This window comes from Photinus pyralis, unplaced genomic scaffold (assembly GCF_008802855.1).
Source record: "Photinus pyralis isolate 1611_PpyrPB1 unplaced genomic scaffold, Ppyr1.3 Ppyr1.4_LG1, whole genome shotgun sequence".
NCBI classification, from domain to species: Eukaryota; Metazoa; Arthropoda; class Insecta; order Coleoptera; family Lampyridae; genus Photinus; species Photinus pyralis.
Window position 1 is genome coordinate 30,736,030 of NW_022170249.1, and position 20,862 is coordinate 30,756,891.

At 35.3% G+C, this 20,862-nt stretch overlaps 2 protein-coding genes across 3 annotated transcripts; both read left to right on the forward strand.

Moving 5' to 3' along the window:
- Window positions 1-8,521: 8,521 nt before the first annotated feature.
- LOC116160665 (luciferin 4-monooxygenase-like) lies at window positions 8,522-11,063 on the forward strand. Its single transcript, XM_031473929.1, has 7 exons — window positions 8,522-8,713; window positions 9,003-9,210; window positions 9,258-9,591; window positions 9,645-9,971; window positions 10,018-10,372; window positions 10,443-10,608; window positions 10,655-11,063. Exons 1-7 carry the CDS (start codon window positions 8,600-8,602, stop codon window positions 10,780-10,782), a joined length of 1,632 nt encoding a protein of 543 aa, XP_031329789.1. The 5' UTR covers window positions 8,522-8,599; the 3' UTR covers window positions 10,783-11,063.
- A 2,490-nt stretch (window positions 11,064-13,553) lies between these two features.
- LOC116158776 (luciferin 4-monooxygenase-like) lies at window positions 13,554-18,598 on the forward strand. Of its 2 annotated transcripts, none has more exons than XM_031471612.1 (8): window positions 13,554-13,640; window positions 13,887-14,029; window positions 16,742-16,949; window positions 16,997-17,330; window positions 17,380-17,706; window positions 17,753-18,107; window positions 18,176-18,341; window positions 18,388-18,598. In XM_031471612.1, exons 2-8 carry the CDS (start codon window positions 13,916-13,918, stop codon window positions 18,513-18,515), a joined length of 1,632 nt encoding a protein of 543 aa, XP_031327472.1. In that variant the 5' UTR covers window positions 13,554-13,640; window positions 13,887-13,915; the 3' UTR covers window positions 18,516-18,598. The 2 variants fall into 2 exon arrangements, with proteins under 2 accessions (XP_031327472.1, XP_031327473.1); XM_031471613.1 differs by lacking the exon at window positions 13,554-13,640 and adding an exon at window positions 13,817-13,834 and having other exon boundaries at window positions 13,891-14,029.
- The last annotated feature ends 2,264 nt before the right edge of the window (window positions 18,599-20,862 follow it).

Consider the following 20,862-nt stretch of genomic DNA (forward strand, 5'->3'; position numbering starts at 1 on the left):
GGAATTATCTCTATTTTCGTTGTCCCGCCAAGAATTGCAGTGGAACTTTTTTTTTCGAATTTTCAAAAACTAATTTCAGATTCGTGATTTTCATGTTAAAAAACCCCAGATACCAAATTTCGTCGAAATCAGAATTTTTTTTTGCACCCTAGTTTAGGGGTGCGCCCTTTAGGGGTAGGAATTTTGAAAAAAAAATTGCAAAATCGGAAAGAGCATACCCAAAAACCTATTCAAAGACATGCCACCCGACTTTGTAACTCTTATGGTTGCTGAGAAAAAAATTAAAGAAGAAATGCAGATTTCAACACTCTTTGGGGGGTGGCTCCCAAACGAAACACGTTGGACCCTCGGTTTATTTGGAAAAAGTGCTTGTTTTGATGCCCTCTACAACCCGATTTTTTTTTTTCGAACGGTCGTGTAACACCCTGTATACTATATTCTATACATAGAGGGTACCCTGTAGGTATACGCGCTACTTTTTTTAAAAACCGCGCTAAAAATAGTTGTACCATTTGTCATTTCTTTAAGTTTGAGATAAACTACCACTGTTGCAGTTCTTATGGGATATATGCAATCACCAGTTTCTGTGTGAGAAATTTAGTCCTATACAATTTATCTTATACTAATTTTGTCCTATCCATTTCGGTTTGCCCTGCACTTTGAAATAAACGCGCGATCCTGATTTTTGTAAAAAAAAAAGGCACCATAAGACTTCACTCTTCACTTCTTTCTCTTTTTTGCATCGACCACGATATTTCTTCACAACTTTATCAGCAGTCCACATACCTCTTATTACTCGGATCTTATACCTACAGCTTAGCTTCAGCCAATCGCGGTGGTGGCTTAACCACTTGTATCTAATGGATTCAAAAGATTGAGGAAGTACTTGCAAGGCGGGTTGCTTTCTTTACCGACTGGACTACCTGAATTTGAATAATTTATTTTTACTGATCAAGTAGATTGCATGTTGCTATATCAATAATTAAAATGTGTGGCGGTTATCACAAAAAATGTGTTTTAACTTCATGCATATATTTTTAAAATTTCTGTGCGTTATTACAAAATTAAAATCAGTTTTTTACACGTGTATAAATTCTTGTTTTCGTTCGCACATCTTAGACATGGACTGCTATTAGCCCTATGCTTTCAATGTAAAATGGATGGTCACGAACAGGAGGCACTGTCGTGGGCAAGCGAATCTGATGGTAAATTAAAGTTGTGTAAACACACCGCATAAAGAGTAGGTTCTATAGCAACCGAGTGGGTAGTACGGCAAGCCTTAAATACCCTTCAGTATCTTGTATATATCCACAAACAAGAGTAGGTTTGCTTTTTTGACATTTTTTAGGCGATTATTGTTAATTTTTACTTTGACAGTATCATATCGTGTCTCATCGGAAAACTTCGAACATATTCGGTTTACCCTGAAACGCACATACCTAGGCGATGTCCTTGACCGGTTATTTATAACAATTTAAAATACTATTTCTACGAAATTTGATATCTGAGGAGTTTTACAAAGTAACAAATTCAAAATTATCGTTTGAACATTAAACAAAATATTTCTATCACACACCCACACAATACTAAAGTACCCCCTAATTTTATTTAGAAAGTACCTCCTCCAGATATGATCGTTGACTCCCTTAGGATTAATCTCCCCTCCCGCTACATGTAAACGATAAGGATGTACTTGAAGTACTGTGTATAATGGAACAATATAGCTAGTACTACGAATGACGTAAAAAACAATTGTGTCTACTGCAAAAAAGACTTCCAGAAGTTTCCACGAGAACGGGGGTATCGGAAAAACGGGATTTCCCAAAGGCAGTACGAAGCTCGCAGAGACTTCTAGTAATGAGATCAAATCCTTTCAACCTCTCTAAAAACCCTATTCCTAAGTGAAACAAAATATTCCTGCGGAGCAAATAATGAAGCCTATCTGAGTACCTACTGCGCGCATAATGAGCGTAATACTTTATAATAATATGACTATCAAATATCACATTTCCCACACTTAGCTACTTCAGCTACATACACATTGTGAAAGTCAAGTCTGCTTATCTCGCTAAAATTGAAAAACGGTTATATTTAACACTAGATACACTAAAAACTTTATATTTTCTTTTTGTAGGAAGAAAAAAATTTGTAATTCACTTTGAAATGGAAAACTGGTAACCCTTTGTAACTGGAACCCTGTAGCCTTTGAACAATAAACCACAATATTCATATTAAAATATCGCACGCGTTTCAATAGCAAGGTTGTCATCATCAGCGGCAGAGAAGTAAACTTTCTCTACCTCTTTTCCGCTTCTCTGCTCCTAGCAATGAAACAATGCTTCGTTGTTTGAGTTTGATCAGCGAAATGTCACATTCGACGTACGTATAAAAAATACTTTTTTCTACTCATATTAAATAATAGGTAGAATACTGATGCGTTTTTAATTGTGAAAGTTATCTATTATTCAATGTGTTTTCATTATTCAACTGTTGTCAGCCAATCGTATTCCGAGTTTGTCATTACTCTTCAGGTCACATTGTAGGGTTGCCTTGGAAACGTGTGTAGCAAAAATCAAGATCTCGGATCGCGATAAATTCAGTTGTCAAACATTAATGTCAATCAAACAAATTACGAGAAATCAGTTTTGTGAAAATTACGTGAAAATGGACAGTAGTGCAATTATGATGAGCAGTGGCGACGATATAATTCTAACGTCTCCGTATTTTACGTACATTGCTGATTTTGTCAATTGTTTGATGACATAATAAAACCATTATGGATAATGTTATTATTACTGTAATTATTGAATACAAGTAGAAAAAGTATAGTATTTAACTCGTGAGAAAGGCATTATTCACTCAGATAATTTACGCCACTCGTCTTCGACTCGTGGCGCAAATCTTATCTTCGTGAATAATTGCCAACTTTCTCACTCGTTGAATAATATACTATTTCTCTCGTTGGCAACGAGGACTTTTTTATACGCTGTCATTGCCAACGCACATGGAGTCTACAATGTCAAACTTTTATGCTGAAATAACATATAAATTATGAAGTTTCAGTCTTTCATGACATTTATACGAAATGATGGGTTGCCGAAACGAGAATTTGCAAAAAAAAGTAAATTTTCTGGTAGGTATCAAAATTATTGTTAGTACGAACGGACATTTGTTTACTACCCGTTACCGAACTTATGAAAATAGAAAGATTGTGCTATATTATAGAAATATAAAGAGATTGTTTAAAAGCGCCAGATATTTTATAAGGCATGTGTCTACGTCTACCTTTTCTGGTATTGTATTCGATATATGATCTTAAAGGCATTATATATTATACATTTATTTCATTAACATGGATTCTACAAACTATTTCGTAAAATATGTTATTTTAAGTTTAATTGCTAGGTCCTTGCAAACGGTTGGCTCTATTTTAAAAGTGGGCAAAGGAGGCAAATTAGCGTGAAATGAGAATTTTGTTTAGACAATTTTTTTGTACGTAATTTATTTTGCTTACCTTTAATCAAGATCGCTCATCATTTAGATGTATAAATATAAATTTTTCAATGAAATCATTAAGATCGTGCAAACTTGAGAGGTTTAAGTCCTACCCGACTACTGGTAACAAAATAAAAAGGCTATACAGGCTGATTCAAATTCGAGGGCCACCATGGGGATCTCGGGAACTGTAAGAGATAGGTAGGTAGTTTAAATTGGGCAAAGTTGCGTATTTTGATGCTTAAAAAAATCCAGTTTCGAAACTGGAAAAATTCCCACAGCTTTTGGAGATATCCGGAATAAAACGAAATTTTGCAAAATCGTGTATATATTTTGCCTACGTTATTTAAAAAGATGTTTTAAAATAAATGACACATTATTATGACTACTTTTTTCCCTCTACAAGATGCTAGTTTTAAGTTTTAAATCCGTCTCCGGCAAATCTTATACGACCAGATGATATGGGGTATTCAGACAAACACTAAGTATGTAATTTTAAGTTTTCTGATTTCAATTGTCGATCACTCGATTGCGGGGTATTATGGCAAAACAAGCTTTGTAAACTTTTGTTTCTTTCAGGGATTTTGTTCTAATTCTTTCGTGTGTTTCTGAATAAACTTTTGACATTGCCAAGTAATTAACTGTGTATTTATTCGAATCCATTGTGCGATCCAGATAGAGTATTTTATGTCAAATATTTCGTTTGGTGCCCAAAAATTGTCAGGTGTAAGTGGAAATTTGTGTGGTTAATTCTTTGGAATTTTCGGAAGTTGATCGAGGCTACGGAATCTCCTAATTTATTAATTTAAAGTCAACATCGAGATTTTTCATTCCATTGCATACAGCAAGAAAGACCTTTAGGGAAAATTATTTTCTTTTATTCTTATCTTCATTTTCAAATGTTGGGGTATCAAGCTGAGTCAATTACCAACCCGAGGTACTAAAACTTCCATTTTCGAAAATCCAACCGAACAGAGCAAACCGCATTCGCCCTAGGTAATCTCTGGGAACCGATATAGATGAGATCATTACGGATGTCGCACCAAGGGAAATTATTCGCGATTCAGATTAACACTAGAGGCACTGATGTAATTTACAAATGGCGTGTATTAGTGGGAGCGATTTTTATAAACCTTGGATTATTGTATTGCCGTTTTTTAGACTTGAAAATATAAACCCTTAATCCTATCCTACTTGGTAGTTCTGCTGTCTTGAATTAGTTTGAACACGAAATTAATTTAATTTTCTAATTACAAATAAAGATTGGTTCATTATATATGTATACAGATAAGAAGCTATTTCCTATACCCTTTACTTCATTTCCTTCTTAAAGGATTGTTACAGTTTTTTTAATTAAATACATAATAAAATTCAAGTACGAATTTCCAGTAACGCTTCTCAATTCATGTGAAAAGCACATAACTTTTGACTAGGCAAAATAAGAAATAGAAAACAATCGGCAAAGAAAATTCGGGATAATAACTAAAGATATTTGATACGGTCCCGTGGCAGTGCTCTCCATATGTCATAGTGTCAGCGAGGTTGATGAATGGACCGGCGCCCCTTGATGTATTATTACTGACATCCTACAGCGGAAGAACAAGATCTATAGTTCAACTTATTTAAATTCTTATTAATTCATTAAGTTACACGTTGAGTTCTTAAACAAAACAGCTCTTATTCAGTAAAAATAAATTTAGAATTCTATTCAAATTATCATTCGCACTTATATCTATTATACCTATTTCATATCTTTAGTAAGATGCTTTGTGAAATTGTACTACCTCTTTGTACTTATCTGCAATCTGCCTGTTTGGTTTAAAAAAAATGCAAATTTCAAAATAAGTACAACTGAAAGATGGATGGATATACATAATTATACAATAAATGCCGTGTGGTTTTGTTAGAAAACTTTATTTTTTACAAAATAAATAAATAAATGCATTTGCCTTCAAAGTTATAGTTACGGCCACCGGGCATCATTTAATTTATTAACTTCGCTAAAAGGATTAATTATTGCCTTTTGCTTCCCTATTTTGTATTTTACCATTGAATAATAAGATTTATTATTCAATGATTTTACTTTATATATATTTTTATCGAGTATACATTGGAATAATTTTGGAGAAATTTGTACTAATTGGAGTGGTTTCCACTTCATCTCTCAGATACCAGTTTCCGTAGCCAATCGATCCTGAGTTCCACCCTTACCCGTGCGTTCGTAGTAGACCGAAAAGTTAGTCTGTCGACGCGAAAGAAGTGAGTTTCAATTCCCTCATCACATCCCGCTTCACACTCACCGTGTAAAGGCATATAAAGTAAAAAATAAAACCTGGCCCAATAAATGAAGAGTTCGTGATATCGTCGCGGGCAGTTTCACCCGTTGGGTTTAGTTTTTGGGGTGATGTAAGCAGTGTAGAGCATGCTTAGGAAATCGGATTGTCAGCGTTCGTGTGACCAAACAAGAAGTTTTCCTAATTCGTAAGGTAAATACCGGAGTAGTATAGAACAACTTAAGACCTTCTGCAGAGGCACCTCTAAAAAGCATTATGCGGGTCACTCTGTAATTGGGCGCGAGCCTGTTGAGGGCTCAGAACAAGAGAGGGATAATAAATAAATAAATAAATTACATGGATTTTGACATAATCATGTTGAAAATTTAATATGCTTACCCCTAAGGCGCTGTCACAAATTTGTACTTACGTGGGAGTAAATTAATGAACTAAAACTCTATTATGACAATAAGAAATAATCCAACTAATTCAAAATTAACCTTCCCCAGTCCTATTAAAATACACTTAAAACAGAACACCTTATCCGTTGTTTTTTTGTCTAAACAGTTATTTGGTTCCCCACAGGCCCTGTCAAGGTTTCTTTTACTTGACCCCACGAGGGTTTATCTTCGAATTTTGTAAAAAAAGAACAAATCTCTGCGCTAAGGAGTCTACGTGCAAATGTTCCCCGAAAACCATTTTCCCTTCGGGCTCCTTCGCGTTACCTGAATCTTTTTCCACTAATCAAAAAATTTCCCCCACTCAAATTCAGTTTGTTGACAAATCGGCGTTGATCAATTTTCTATCTATTAAGCGGAATCCACGCAACGAAAAAGAAATAAATAACGGCGAATGTGCAAGCTTGTTGAGGGCCCAGAACAAGAGAGGTCTAATAAATAAATAAATAAATAAAAATAAATAAATAAATATATAAATCACAAGCAATTGTGCGATGGATGTTATTCAGGCCGAGGATATGTAAGAAAAATCAAAATTGGTAACGTAGATTTCATTACTAAACATCCTGTAGTAAGTGTTGTAGGTATCATGAAGTGGATTGCTAAATTATTAGCAGACGTTGTCGTAGAAAATTGTCGCCCCTGGGGGGTTGATGGGAGGAGGCGAAAACTATAGTGAGATTATAGTTCAACATTAATCATTAATGTCTCTCCAACCTAATTAGATTTAGATTAATTAGATATTAGAATTCTATAAGCTTTCTGTGAACTACTTGGGTAAGATGCTGCCGCCCTTCAAAAAGTGAAAGTGCAAGTGCAGTCCGCCCCCCCCTCGCTCCGCCACTGTAGGCACCGGTGTATAATAGTGCGCTAAGTTAAAAAAGTAAAAACCATGCAATAATACTAAAAAATTGTAAATATAATATTCAGATTGAATTTATGTTGCCACTTTCACTTTCAATATACAATGCCAATTATCAAATCATTTTTTAGCACATTTCCACAAAAATAAAAATAAAATGCGCTATTGTGGCCACTTTGTCGGTCTGTCCGGCGTTCGTTGAGACGCTACTAGTTTTTTATCTTCGTTACGGTGGCGAGGCTTGCACCAAGGAAGGAATTTTTTCTGCGTTTATTGCAAAAATAGTGATTGTAAAAAAAACCAAAATGACCATTTTTTACATTCTCCATAATTTTACACTTTTTGCCGTTTGTGAACGCTCCTAGAGATAGTTTATAATTTTGTATTGCTGTCTGTCGTCTGTCTGTGGGTCTGTCCGTCTGTTCCTGTGTCTGTCTGTCCCTCTATCTGCCCGTGTGAACGATAACTTTGGTTAGAAATGTCCGATCGTTTTGACACCTCCGTTAGTTATGAACTGAATTGCATGAAATTCAATCTGGGCATAGCTTTTATCAATTCAAAATTCACAGGTGCCCTTTTCGCATCTCGACCATTTATAAACCGAATTGTATTCTAACGCCAGTTTCAAAATTTTATTTTGCCCAAGCGCTGTGCCAACTTTTTTATTTATAGAAGAATTTAAACGAAATTTGATACATAGGTACTTGGAATAAAGGAAAATCAAACGCCAGTTTCAAAATTTAGGTTTGCGCATGCGCAGTTCCAACTTTCTTATTTAGAAAAGCATTGAAATAAAATTCTTCTTATAAACTGAAATTGAAGTAGCACGTCAAAAATGGATTGCACATGTGCAGCGCTATCTTTCATATTTGTGGTCAGATTCTAAGGTAAATTTAAACTATTCATTGTTCTTTATAAAATACGTCGTCTACGATAATGTCTTTTACTTAACTATTTAAAGTACGCTGCTTCATTTTTCGTACCTAATTTCGTTGATGTTATTAACATGGTTGGTACCTACGCTAGCCTTAAAAACATTTTGCTCGGATATTAAAATATTAATAAAAGACGAATTCTGATTTAGAAAACTGCCTTGTAATAAAAAATCCCGAAGAGAACACGGTGTTAGATATATAGTTTAAAGGACTCTTTCCCATTCACAATCCTTATCTATAAAACACCTAGTTATCTAATACCAAAACAGAAGGAAACCTTATTTTATAGAGAGGTAGGAGCAATGATTGTCTTGTACTCTGAGGTCCCTGACTTCCATGTTATGTTTTTTAGATACAATATCATTCTAACTTAAGCATATATATGGACTTTTCCCTATAGGGATAGCGTAAATCATGATTTTAGCTTGGCCGATGAGGCAACGGACTTGATAATTGATATCACTATTATTGCGTATATCGGCGGGTAATAAACAACATATTAATATAGCAATTCCGAAACAAGTAATTCCTAGCCATAATCGTTTAAGATAGTGACGAAGAATAACTCGTTTCGCCATGGAGAAGCGTATCTTGAGTGGACCAAAACCTACGCAGCCCTTAGGAAATGGTAGTATAGGACAACATTTCTTTAACGAATTAAAAAAATTTGAAAACCTATCAGCTTGTATGGTAAGTCAATGAGAACAATTTAATCAATTTATTTTACTACATGTCCATGTGGTATCCTCCCATTTTCACGTCGAAACAGCACCACTTGATGGCTTTCTTACTGGTCAATTGCCCGCCATGACGGAATTCCGTCGGTTAATTGCCTACTGATGTAAATAAAATGAATAGCTTGTTAAATGTATATGCATGTTTGGGTCCAAAACACGAACTATAAACCATACCATAATCACCAGTTTAAATTATAATGAAAATGATCTGAGTAGAATTTCATTTGGTGTACCTTTTTTAGACCGACCTAGAATTGGGGCGTTCTATTTCCTACAGGGAACTACTAAAAACAACGTGTCGACTAGCTACGTGCTTGACAAGAAATGGATTTGGCGTCGGTACAATGCTATCCGTATTCAGTGAGAACAGCATATACTACATGCAACCGGTCCTTGCCGCATGGTACGTGGGTATTACTGTCGCTCCTGTCAATCCTAATTACACAGACCGTAAGTTGCACATCTGATAGATGCTCTATTTTTATATGGTGCTTCAGGTGAAATTATCCACGTCTTCATGATATCAAAACCCCAAATTGTATTTTGTTCAAAACGATCGTTGCCAAAGATTGTGAAATTGAAGCAAAAGCTACCATTTATTAAAAAAATTATAACTTTAGACGGCTGTACGGATACAGAACACTCAGAAACGTTAAACAACTTCATTGAACGATTTTCTAATGAAAATTGCTCTCTTGAAATGTATGCTTTGTCGGAACTTGATAGAAATAAACATGTTTCTCTTGTCTTGTGCTCTTCGGGTACCACAGGATTTCCCAAAGGTGTTATGTTGACCGAGAAGAACATGATGATTAGATATAATCAATTCGTGTGAGCTACACAACATACCTACATCCCAAATTATTATACTGATATTATTTTAGGGATCCGCAGTGTATGTTTGGAAGGGACCTCAGACCAGGAGACGCTGTAATCAACTATTTGCCGTTTTTTCATGGTTACGGGTTTTCTATATTATTAGGGTACCTTATTATGGGCTTACATGTTTTTATAATGGAGAGTTACAAGGAAGATTTGTTGCTAAAGTTTCTCGAGAAGTTTCAAGTAAAAAGCCTCTGTGTAGTTCCATCAATTCTTATATCACTTGCAAAGAAAGAGACTTTGAACGACCGCAGTTTGTCAAAGCTAAACGAAGTTGTGTATGGTGCTGCACCTACTTCCAAGCAGATAGTTGTGCAAGCAAAGCAAAGGTGACCAGTACCTAGATAAAATGTGTTTTCTTATATATACCTGCAGGTTTCAAATTCAAGAGATGCGATCAGGATACGGATTAACGGAAGGAACTATTGTTTCGATTAGTACTCCATTGGGTTGTGTTAAGTATTCCTCAGTTGGAAAACTTTTACCATTTGTAGATGCAAAAATTGTTGATATAGTCACTCAAGAGCCTCTAGGCCCGAATCGAACCGGCGAATTGTGCATTAAAGGCGATACTGTAATGAAGGGATATATGGGAAATGCCAAAGCAACAGAAGATACAATTGACCGAGACGGTTGGCTCCATACCGGCGACATGGCTTATTACGACACAGAAGAATACTTCTACATAGTAGATAGGCTTAAAGAATTGATAAAATACAAAGGTTTCCAAGTAAGTATCGATCGTCATAATATAAGAAGTAGGTAACGTTTGTCTTTACAATGGGAATTGATGTATGCAGGTTGCCCCAGCTGAACTAGAAGCACTTTTACTAGAATATCCTGGAATAAAGGAGGTAGCAGTTGTGGGAAAACCCGATCTTCTAGCTGGAGAACTTCCAACTGCGTTCATCGTTACTGATGTCGGTGCAAATATATCAGAAAAGGGGGTGCAAGATTACGTAAAAGGTAAGCTTTGACGTTTTAAACTTCACTATAATGGGATTCCTTGTAGCTAATGCGTCTCGAGAAAAGCAACTACGGGGCGGAATATTTTTTGTCGATTATATTCCTAAAAATGCCACGGGAAAAATAAGCAGAAAAGACTTAAGGAAGATGTTAGCAACCACGAGCAAATTATGAACTAAATAAATAAATAAATATGAATAAATGTTTCAAAGTGGAGAGTGGAGAAAATAAAATGTTGACTTCTTCAGAAACAAAACTGCAACACAAACATGGCAGCCAATGAGGCAACCGGAAACTCACCAAAATTGCACTGATCACACGACTATTATTATGTCCACAACTGTATTTAATCACACAGTCATTTCACTGGGTAATAACTTTTTAACGCGAGCTGTCAAATGAAATAATATTAGTATTATTAATACAAAGTTATACGTAAACATCTGTTTCAAATTTCAACCAAACCAAATTTATAGACGTGTTTAGTGCGCTCCTGTTTTATTGTATATTTAAAAACAGGTTTAATTTTTTTGTGTATATTTGTCCTACGAATTATTAGATTTTATAGCATATATGTTAAATTGACATTTTAAGAGGTTTGAATGAGTAGCCTAAGCCGTTCTTTAACTGTAAGGATAGATAAAGTGATCACTTTAATCGTAAGGGTAGAGAAAGTGAAACAGATGATTGTGCATTCTAATGACAGCTCTCATTCTTATTTCAAGTGCACGATATAAAATGACGTTCAGAACATATCCCGTTTGGAATAGATCGCGACGGCAGAACCTAAGCTTGCTATTTTTGACATCTCTAAATTAATAGTGCTGTTTGGATCGCGCGATGGAATCTTTTTAAGGGACGTATTCCAAGTAAATCCTAGCTGACCTTATTTGGAAAACAGGAGGACATTCCGTTTTAAGGAAAGTAGAGTTCGTGGCGGAATATTTTTTGTCGATTTTATACCTAAAAATGCACGGGAGAAATATGCAGGAAAGATTTAAGAAAGATGTTTGAAACCACGAGCAAGTTATGAACCTATAATAATATAAATAAATGGTTCAAGGTCCAAAAAATAGAATCATTATTTCTTCCTAGACACAAAGGTGCATCACAGAAAATAAAATTATATAAAACAAAATTAAGGCCAAAACTGATCATCTGATAAAATAGATCAAGAACTTTCAAGACGTATACGGCGCGATATAAACAAATTTTGGACATTTATAATTAATGAAACTGGTCGTAGTAGAATCACTGAGAAGTACACCACATTTTTTCTGGATTACCTATACTAGTGTGGCGATCCAATGCATATGGGCGGATCTGGAACAGTTGTCTACTTAGTTTTGGTTCACACGACAATGAATTAAAAAATGTCAATTAATCTGATATTAAAAATAGTATTGGTGTTGCTTTAATTCGATTAAAAAATTAGTGTGAACATTATCCACGATATACCTAACGATCGCTAGAATAGTGACCACACTACACTAGCATATATAGAATGAGACTTTCCTCAGCTCGATCCGTATTGTTCAAAAACTCTCCTCTAGTTTCAATCCCTTAATATGGGTTTCGCTAGGGTAGTACGGTAATAAGTCAAAATCGTGCAACCAACGAAATAAACACTACAAGATGAACTATTGTCTAGGTCGTAATTCGGACTCTATTAATCACATAACCAATCATTTACAAATGAAACAAATTTATTTGAAATTTGTAAGAAAAACAGGCACTCAAGGCACATGTACCACGCAACCAAGCGATTGATACACATTTAATTAAAGCGAATCTTAATTACCTTAAAGCGTTAATAATCCAATAGCTCTGCGTTTTCACGTCAAACAAACTCTATTTACGTCTTCCACCAAAAAGAGTCACGATTAAACAATCGAAAAAAGCCTCGTTGAACGTCCGTCTTTCCTATTTAACAACGCTTCATATTCCTCTCCTCCCTTAATAAAATACTGCGCCGTCTTAGAAAAATCAAACCACACCTGTCCATTTTTAACGGCGATAAAACGTCCTTTTTTGAAATATAATTAGCGTACGCAGCGATAAGAAAACTCCTTATCTAGGACCGAAGAAAAACATGAGATAAATTTTTACAAATACTAGGTACGCAAATAATTTCCATATGTTTAAATCTAATCTTATAACACGTAATTTATTAACAGTTAAATAAACAAAATAAATAAGCCAATTATTTAAAATACAAATTCAAATACACATGACCCCTCGTTACCGCATGTATAACAAGCCAAATAAAACATCCCTACGACTTATAGTTTCCAGCCCCTAGACTCATAATCCAACTGAACGCAGGTTGCATAGTATAAAATACTTTAGACGTCACAGTACTGCGATAGATGGTATTCAAACCGAGCGTATGTAAGGATAATCGAAATTGGTAACGTAGAAATTTTATTTTGTAAACATCCTGTAGTAAGTGTTGTAAAATTCATCCGTTACATGTCGCCAGCTGTGGTCCTCTGAAATTAAACCACTTTTCAGTTTGTGCTACTCTCCCTGTCCTTATAAAATTAGGATTTTATATTTCAGAGGGTACTTTTTCCTGAGACCTTTAGAAGAGCTCACTAACCGATCAGAATTTATCATTTAATTCTGAATCGCATACCAGAATTACTTATTTCTTTTATATTCCAGTATTTTCCGCTTAATTCATTATCAATTTCCCACCTGAGCCGTAAATTTTTATTTAGTTTTGATTCATTTGAAGACGTGGTCCAGGTAAATCCTAGCCGACCTTATTTGGAAGCCAGAAGGGCAGTACAACAATCTGTTTTCAGGAAAGTGGAATCCGTGATTTGCAACTCTATGTAGGGTTCAGTACCTTAAATTAGGACAAAGTGAAGGGGTCCTTGACTTCCTATACCACCTGGACTGTACGTTCCTGTTCACTGTTGCAAATACAGTTAATTAATCGATCGATATCAGTTTCTTTTCAAGAGAAGGATTTTGGAGCTCTTTCTAGGAGAAGGATTTGAGGTTCACCTACCACGATTTAAAAGGTAAAATGAATCGTGTATCATTCCTCCGATACTCCCGACTAGAAAATTGTAAACATTACTACAATTTTATGTAAAAATCTTAATTAATAGTAATAGGATAATTTAATTTCCTTACAATAAAATAAGTAATTTATGTGGGACGATGGGTACATAGTTGATATTGCTATTGCGTGTATCCGCGAGCAATAAACAACGTATTTATCTTCTAATTCCGAAGAAAGTAATTCCTAACCATAATCCTTTAAGGCAGTGGCAAAGAATAACTTGTTAGCATCATGGAGAAGTATATCTTGAGTGGACCAAAACCTACGCACCCCTTAGGAAGTGGTTCTCTAGGACAACATTTCTTTAACGCATTAAAGAAATGGGAAAACCTATCAGCTTGTATGGTAAGTCAATCAGAACAATCTAATTAATTTACTTTGCTACTGTCCATTTGACGCCCATTTTCACACCGAAAATTCACGTGATGAATTTCTTGCTGGTCAATTGCTCGGCATGAGAAAATTATGTCAGTTATATAAATGAAATGAAGAGCTATGTATATTCATTAGTTTGGAGTATTTGGGTCCAAACTATGAATCTAAAAAACCATAAAAAAGTTGAATGCGTTATTATGTACCTGCTTAAATTTAAATTGCAGACGAGTCTCCTTATCATCTAAAGTAGTGTGCATACGTTATTGACCACAGTTTGAGGTTATTAATGACCTTGACCATGGCATTGTTTTAACCAGCAAAGTGTCACAAGGTAAATTCTCATTCTTGTTTTGATTGTCAACTGTAATCTAGTGATCACTTAAGAGCGCGACAAGGTGATGATGATGAGGTAAACAGCAAAAGGTCAGCTTTCTTCAAGATAATAAAAACAAGTTTAGTACCCATGAGCTAGCCGTCGGCATAAAAGTTTGAAGAGCAGGCATCATCAAACTTAATTTTGTAACTACCCACCAATTCCAAGACAAATAGGCCAAAGACCAGATCATTTCCGTAAAGGGAACGACAAGGAGTTTGTCGTTAAGTTCCATTTATTCACAAATGCCATAGAAGTATTAACTGATATATACCTATGATGAAATTGTTACAAATACTGAAAGGTCGGATTTACAATCGCAATCTTGTACCAATAGCAATTTAGTATAATTACAAAATGTGTGGTCTCAAGAACACTGTTAGTTCACTGACCAAAGCTGGTTAAAACACTACGTTTCTGTGCTTCCGGTTCCGTGCTTATTATTTTGAGTAATGTCTTGTAGTCTTAACAGTCAACATGCAGCAGGATTGTTACGAAAGTTTCATGGGCGAGTGCAAGACTTACTCAAAAGTTACCTGATGGCGAGTAGGGTAGAAATGGTACAAAGTTTCATGCGATAAGGATAGCTCGGTGGGCAAGGCCGCTGCTATTCGCCTGTAACGGTCGATGACGCAGATTCGAAACCAGTTGTGCTTCTTTCGAGTTCGTTAAATTTATGCGGCAACGTTTTATCTTAATTAAAGGTAACGATGATAGTTATAATGTATCAATGACAAAAATACTAAAAAAAGATTTAATTGAAAAGAATCGATATTCGGTTTAGCGGTAAGCGGAAATTTGGGGCGAGAGAGAAGTTTTTAACTTAAACTATAAGAAGCACTTCTACTTAGTCATTTCTGGCAGCACCCGCTAAGTGCCCAATGTAATTTTAGCGCATTTTCCAACTCATGTTGTCAGGCGGTATTAATGTACGAATGCGCAGGCTGCGCAATATCAAATTTTTTATTTATTAATATGCTTTGTTGGAATTTTAACCGGACAGATGCTTCTAGTAAAGGCAAACATGTAGCATATTGTAGAAATCAAATATGCGCATACACAGATTTCGCAATGCTAACTTTTTTAGTTATGGAGACAATTCTATAGTATAGACTACACATTTGTTACAATATACTATTTGCTAATTTAATGAAATAAATTTAAAAAGATGCCTTTTTACCTTTTTATTTACACAATTCTCGTACTACAAATTATTTCACGATAAACTTTGAAACATCTGAAATAATGTGGGTTGACTACGTGTTGAAAACTGTAAATTTCATCAATATGACGAATTTTGCGTGATGTGAGGGAGTGGGAAGGTCACAAACTTGCAAAATGAATCGTTACCTTGACATGCTCAAGCGTGCTGGAATTTGTCCTTATTTCGAAGGAAATTATTCAAGATTTCCACACGCCAAAGTGGAACAAATCGTCAATAAAGGTCAGTGCATTTAGCAGTTGAAGCATGTCAGTTGACGGTCGTTTCATAAATTATACGTAGAACTTTCTAAATACCTGACGCGTTCGAATAAATCCCGTTTTATGCCCTTCTGTATAGTCTCCCCCACCACGCAAACCGGCAGATTAACATACCTCCAATATCAGAGACACGTGTGGCATATACACTATCAATATCTGAAGCACTCGAATATTATCATGTGAGTATTTCTTTGTAAATGATTAAATAAGTGTGCCGCAACCCCACCGGTGGAGGGATGTATAGGTATATTTTTTCTTTCTACCATCACCATCTATTCCACAAAATTCAATCAATCCAGTAAATTCCCATTTCCAATCGTGGACGCACCTACTATTCCTAGTTGCTAATCAGTATTGAATAGTCAAACATAGAATTACGATTAAGGTAAAATTTGTAGAGAACGATTTCCCGCAAATCTGCATCGAAGATTCGTGTAGTGTGACAATGACCCTCGTGAAAAATGTATCACTACCACAGGATGACAGGACGCAATATGTGCTTCCCTTCGAAAACCAAGCCATCAATACATCAGCAAGTAATAATAATAAATAATAAGACAAAATTGTATTTATAAGAGGGAACTCATTTTATTACAAGGGCGGGTAATTGACCGGCAAAGATTAGTCATAACGGAATTTCTTCGATGGCAAGATAACTAAAATTCAGCTGTTAGTTACACCATCTCCACATAGAAGTGTAACACCATTAATCGATTAAAATCTTTGTTCGAATTCATGTAATGGTGCGTTTTAAGGTACCATAATCACCAGTTTAAACTATAATGAAAATGATCTGAGTAGAATTTCATTTGGTGTACCGTTTTTAGACCGACCTAGAAATGGGACGTTCTATTTCCTACAGGGAACTACTAAACACAACGTGTCGACTAGCTACGTGCTTCACAAGAAGTGGATATGGTGTCGGTGCAATGGTATCCATATTCAGCGAGAACAGCATATACTATATGCAACCGGTCCTTGCAGCATGGTACGTGGGAATTACTGTCGCTCCTGTCAATCCTAACTACGCAGACCGTAAGTTGCCCAATTGGCAGATGCCGTACTTTTATGTGGTACTTCAGGTGAAATTATCCACGTCTTCACCATATCAAAACCGCAAATTGTATTTTGTTCTAAACAATCATTACCAAAGATTGTGAAATTGAAGCAAAAGTTACCATTTATTAAAAAAATTATAACTTTAGACGGCTGTACGGACACAGGAGACTCCGAAACGTTAAACAACTTCATTGAACGATCTTCTAATGAAAATTGCTCCCTTGAAAAGTATGCAATGCCCGAACTTGATATAAATAAACATGTTTCTCTTGTTTTGTGCTCTTCGGGTACCACAGGAATTCCAAAAGTTGTCATGTTGACCGAGAAGAACATGATGATTAGATATAATCAATTCATGTGAGCTGCATCTTATACCTGGATGCCGATGATACTGATTTTGTTTTAGGGATCCGCAGTGCATGATTGGAAATGACCTAAGACCAGGAGACGCTACAATAAACTTTTTACCACATTTCCACGGTTTCGGGTTTTCGATGTCACTAGGGTACCTTATTATGGGCTTGCATGTTTTTATAATGGAGAGTTACAAGGAAGACTTGTTACTCAAGTCTCTGAAGAAGTTTCAAGTGAAAAGCCTGTGTGTAGTTCCATCAGTTCTTGTATCCCTTGTAAAGAACGACTCTTTGAATGGTCACAATTTGTCAAGGCTAAACGAAGTGGCATATGGTAGTGCTTCTACTCCCAAGCAGATAGTTGTCCAAGCAAAGCAAAGGTGACCAGTACTTAGATAAAAAGCTTTTTCCTTTACATGCCTGCAGGCTTCATATTCAAGAGATGCGATCAGGATATGGATTAACGGAAGCATCTATTGTATCCACTATTACTCCATTGGGGTGTGCTAAGTATTCCTCAATTGGAAAACTTTTAACATTTCTACATGCAAAAATTGTTGACGTTGTTACTCAAGAGCCTTTAGGTCCGAATCGAATCGGCGAATTGTGTTTTAAAGGCGATACTTTAATGAAGGGATATATGGGAAATGCCAAAGCAACAAAAGATACAATTGACCGAGACGGTTGGCTCCATACCGGCGACATGGCTTATTACGACACAGAAGAATACTTCTACATAGTAGATAGGCTTAAAGAATTGATAAAATACAAAGGTTTCCAAGTAAGTATCGATCGCCATAATAAGAAGTAGGTAACGTTTGTCCTTACAATGGGAATTGATGTATGCAGGTTGCCCCAGCTGAACTAGAAGCACTTTTACTAGAATATCCTGGAATAAAGGAGGTAGCAGTTGTGGGAAAACCCGATCTTCTAGCTGGAGAACTTCCAACTGCGTTCATCGTTACTGATGTCGGTGCAAATATATCAGAAAAGGGGGTGCAAGATTACGTAAAAGGTAAGCTTTGACGTTTTAAACTTCACTATAATGTGATTTCTTGTAGCTAATGCGTCTCGAGAAAAGCAACTTCGGGGCGGAATATTTTTTGTCGATTATATTCCTAAAAATGCCACGGGAAAAATAAGCAGGAGAGACTTAAGGAAGGTGTTCGAAACCACGAGCAAATTATGAATTCCTTCAGAGATGCTTCATCCAATTCTTTGTAATTTTTGTGAGATTTTAAATGTAATAGAAATGATCTCAAATAAAAGATTATATATTGTATTGTATGTATATTGTATTCTTTTCGCTCGTAATTCAAAATTAGTTTTATTACTTTGTTTTATATTTAAATCCGACGTTTTAGTTAATATTCTTACGCCATCTAGGTGTTGTAATCCACTAGTTTTAGATTTGCTCAATATTACGCAAGGAATATTAATTTGGGAAGGTCCCCCGCCATCTTATGAAGTCAAGCACGCCATAGATGAGTTTCTACATTACCGGCTGGGAAAATTCTACTGTTTGAAGCTATCGACACTTTGTGCAAAGCGGATATCTACAATTTTTAGTTACGTTATTTGTTTTACTCCGAAGAATCGGCTCATATTATCTTAGGTATGTTTTTAATTGATTGGACCAATAGAAATTTAGTTATTTGATCCTTGATTAACGTTTAATTGTATTACTGATTTTTTTCAATTCCAATCGTGATATTGAAAGAAATGGGCTCTAATAAGGAAACGCCTTTACCTAATAGGCAATCTATATTTGTAAGTGTTATTGTTTCAGACTGGCTAAGGCATATAAAATCTTCTCATCGCGCATGTCATAACTTTATTAATTGACACAATTGTTATAAATGTTTTAAAACGCAAATGTGCTCATTGTTTTACGAAATCATAATATGTTCACATTTGAAATATGTAATTTTTGGATTCGCCGACGATCTATTAGTAGTGAAAGTTCTCATTAGACTAAAATTCTAATTTTTCAGCATATCTTACGTGTATTACACTAAACAAAACTCTTATTTAAAATGTTATCAATTAAAATGGCCCTACCAATAATAACTATTTCGTGTTTCATTTATTTAAACTGTATAGTGCTTTTATCGTTCCACCGTAGGTTACAATCGTGAAAATTAATTCAAACAACATTGAATTTCTATTAGTCGCTTTCGAAAACTGTATGCTTTCAGACACCTAAATAATGACTGCGTATCATCGGAACAATGTATCACACACGACAGTAATGTAAGTCAAGCAATTTGTAATTAAAGAACTTATTTTTCTTTGTTACTACGCATAATATTAAACTAGTGACAGTAGTTTGTTCTTTCATGTTTTTACCTTTTACCATAGTGTAAAGAATAGAATAGTGAAACAACCTTACGAAGGAAAAGGGAAACTGATTTGGACATCGAGAATTTTTAGTTCTGGACGCGACAATCGGAAAGGAGGGCGTTGCTGTCACGGATTTTAAAAGTGACTCATGCTACAAACCTTCCACATTACATTGCCAACTTACACTATACGAGTTAAGGGGACGCTTTTTTCAACGATCTATTTATTATAATTTTTCATTTCACTTTGTTACATATGAAAGAGAAAGATGTAGAAAAAAAGATCGCGAAATAATGCTCCTTTGTTCTTTTATTTTAACTGCCTTCAGTTTAAATCACATTCTGCAAATAAAGATTAAAAGTAAGGTGAAGGTTACGTTACGCATTACTACTGTTCCTGTTTATCTGGCCTTATTTGACATTTTGCTTCGAGAAAAGCGCTAAAAGTAAAAGATGTAGAGCACGTGTTGTTCGAGGTATTTTCACTACAATACACCTACGCAACTATCATAATTGAATATAAAAATTGGGATTTTTTTAATTCAGTGCTGCTGTATGCTATAATCCCTCGGTGCAGGAATAGGATAGTATCAAATTTTAGTATTCATTTGGGGTTGTGTTGGTTGATATGATGAAACATGTGCAAAGGCACAAAGTGAAAAATTCGTTAAGCCGCTAAGCAAAAGGCGAAGAGTGCACTTTCAAATTTGTTTTTTCTATTCTTTACACTAAGCTTTTACGTACTGCAAACGATAGTAAACTCAACCAATATGCGCTACTCTTTAAATACATCAACCTAAAGCAGCTTTGCAAATGAGCAAGTCGATTAATATTTCGAAATGTGCATATTTTTTTATTACATATTAGGCGCTCTATACAATTCTCTATTATCATCCTCATCCATTCGTTTCTGGAAAAATTTAAATGTGGAGTGAGGAAAACTACAAACTAGATCATACAATATCATATTTGATTTATAGTCGTCACTACAGACGACGATGTCTAAATCCAGACTATTCACATACAAACTGTTTCTATTGTACACTCTGTCAACAAAATCGACATTCCGCAAATGATACATTTTAAACTTTAAATAACGTTTTGAAATCTCCGAGATATGATTTGATTTATATCGACTACAATCTGTCTCTGTTTTATTGCCTCCATTATTTCCTCTAAGCAATTGATGAATCG

What these genes read in the sequence shown, in the direction of transcription:
- LOC116160665 (XM_031473929.1), top strand. Translation starts at nt 8,600, where the DNA reads ATGGAGAAGCGTATCTTGAGTGGACCAAAACCTACGCAGCCCTTAGGA. An exon ending in CAATCCTAATTACACAGACC is followed by an intron (nt 9,211 to 9,257) that starts GTAAGTTGCACA and finishes ATGGTGCTTCAG; the next exon opens with GTGAAATTATCCACGTCTTC. An exon ending in GTTGTGCAAGCAAAGCAAAG is followed by an intron (nt 9,972 to 10,017) that starts GTGACCAGTACC and finishes ATATACCTGCAG; the next exon opens with GTTTCAAATTCAAGAGATGC.
- LOC116158776 (XM_031471612.1), top strand. Translation starts at nt 13,916, where the DNA reads ATGGAGAAGTATATCTTGAGTGGACCAAAACCTACGCACCCCTTAGGA. An exon ending in AAAACCTATCAGCTTGTATG is followed by an intron (nt 14,030 to 16,741) that starts GTAAGTCAATCA and finishes TACCGTTTTTAG; the next exon opens with ACCGACCTAGAAATGGGACG. An exon ending in TAAAATACAAAGGTTTCCAA is followed by an intron (nt 18,108 to 18,175) that starts GTAAGTATCGAT and finishes TGATGTATGCAG; the next exon opens with GTTGCCCCAGCTGAACTAGA.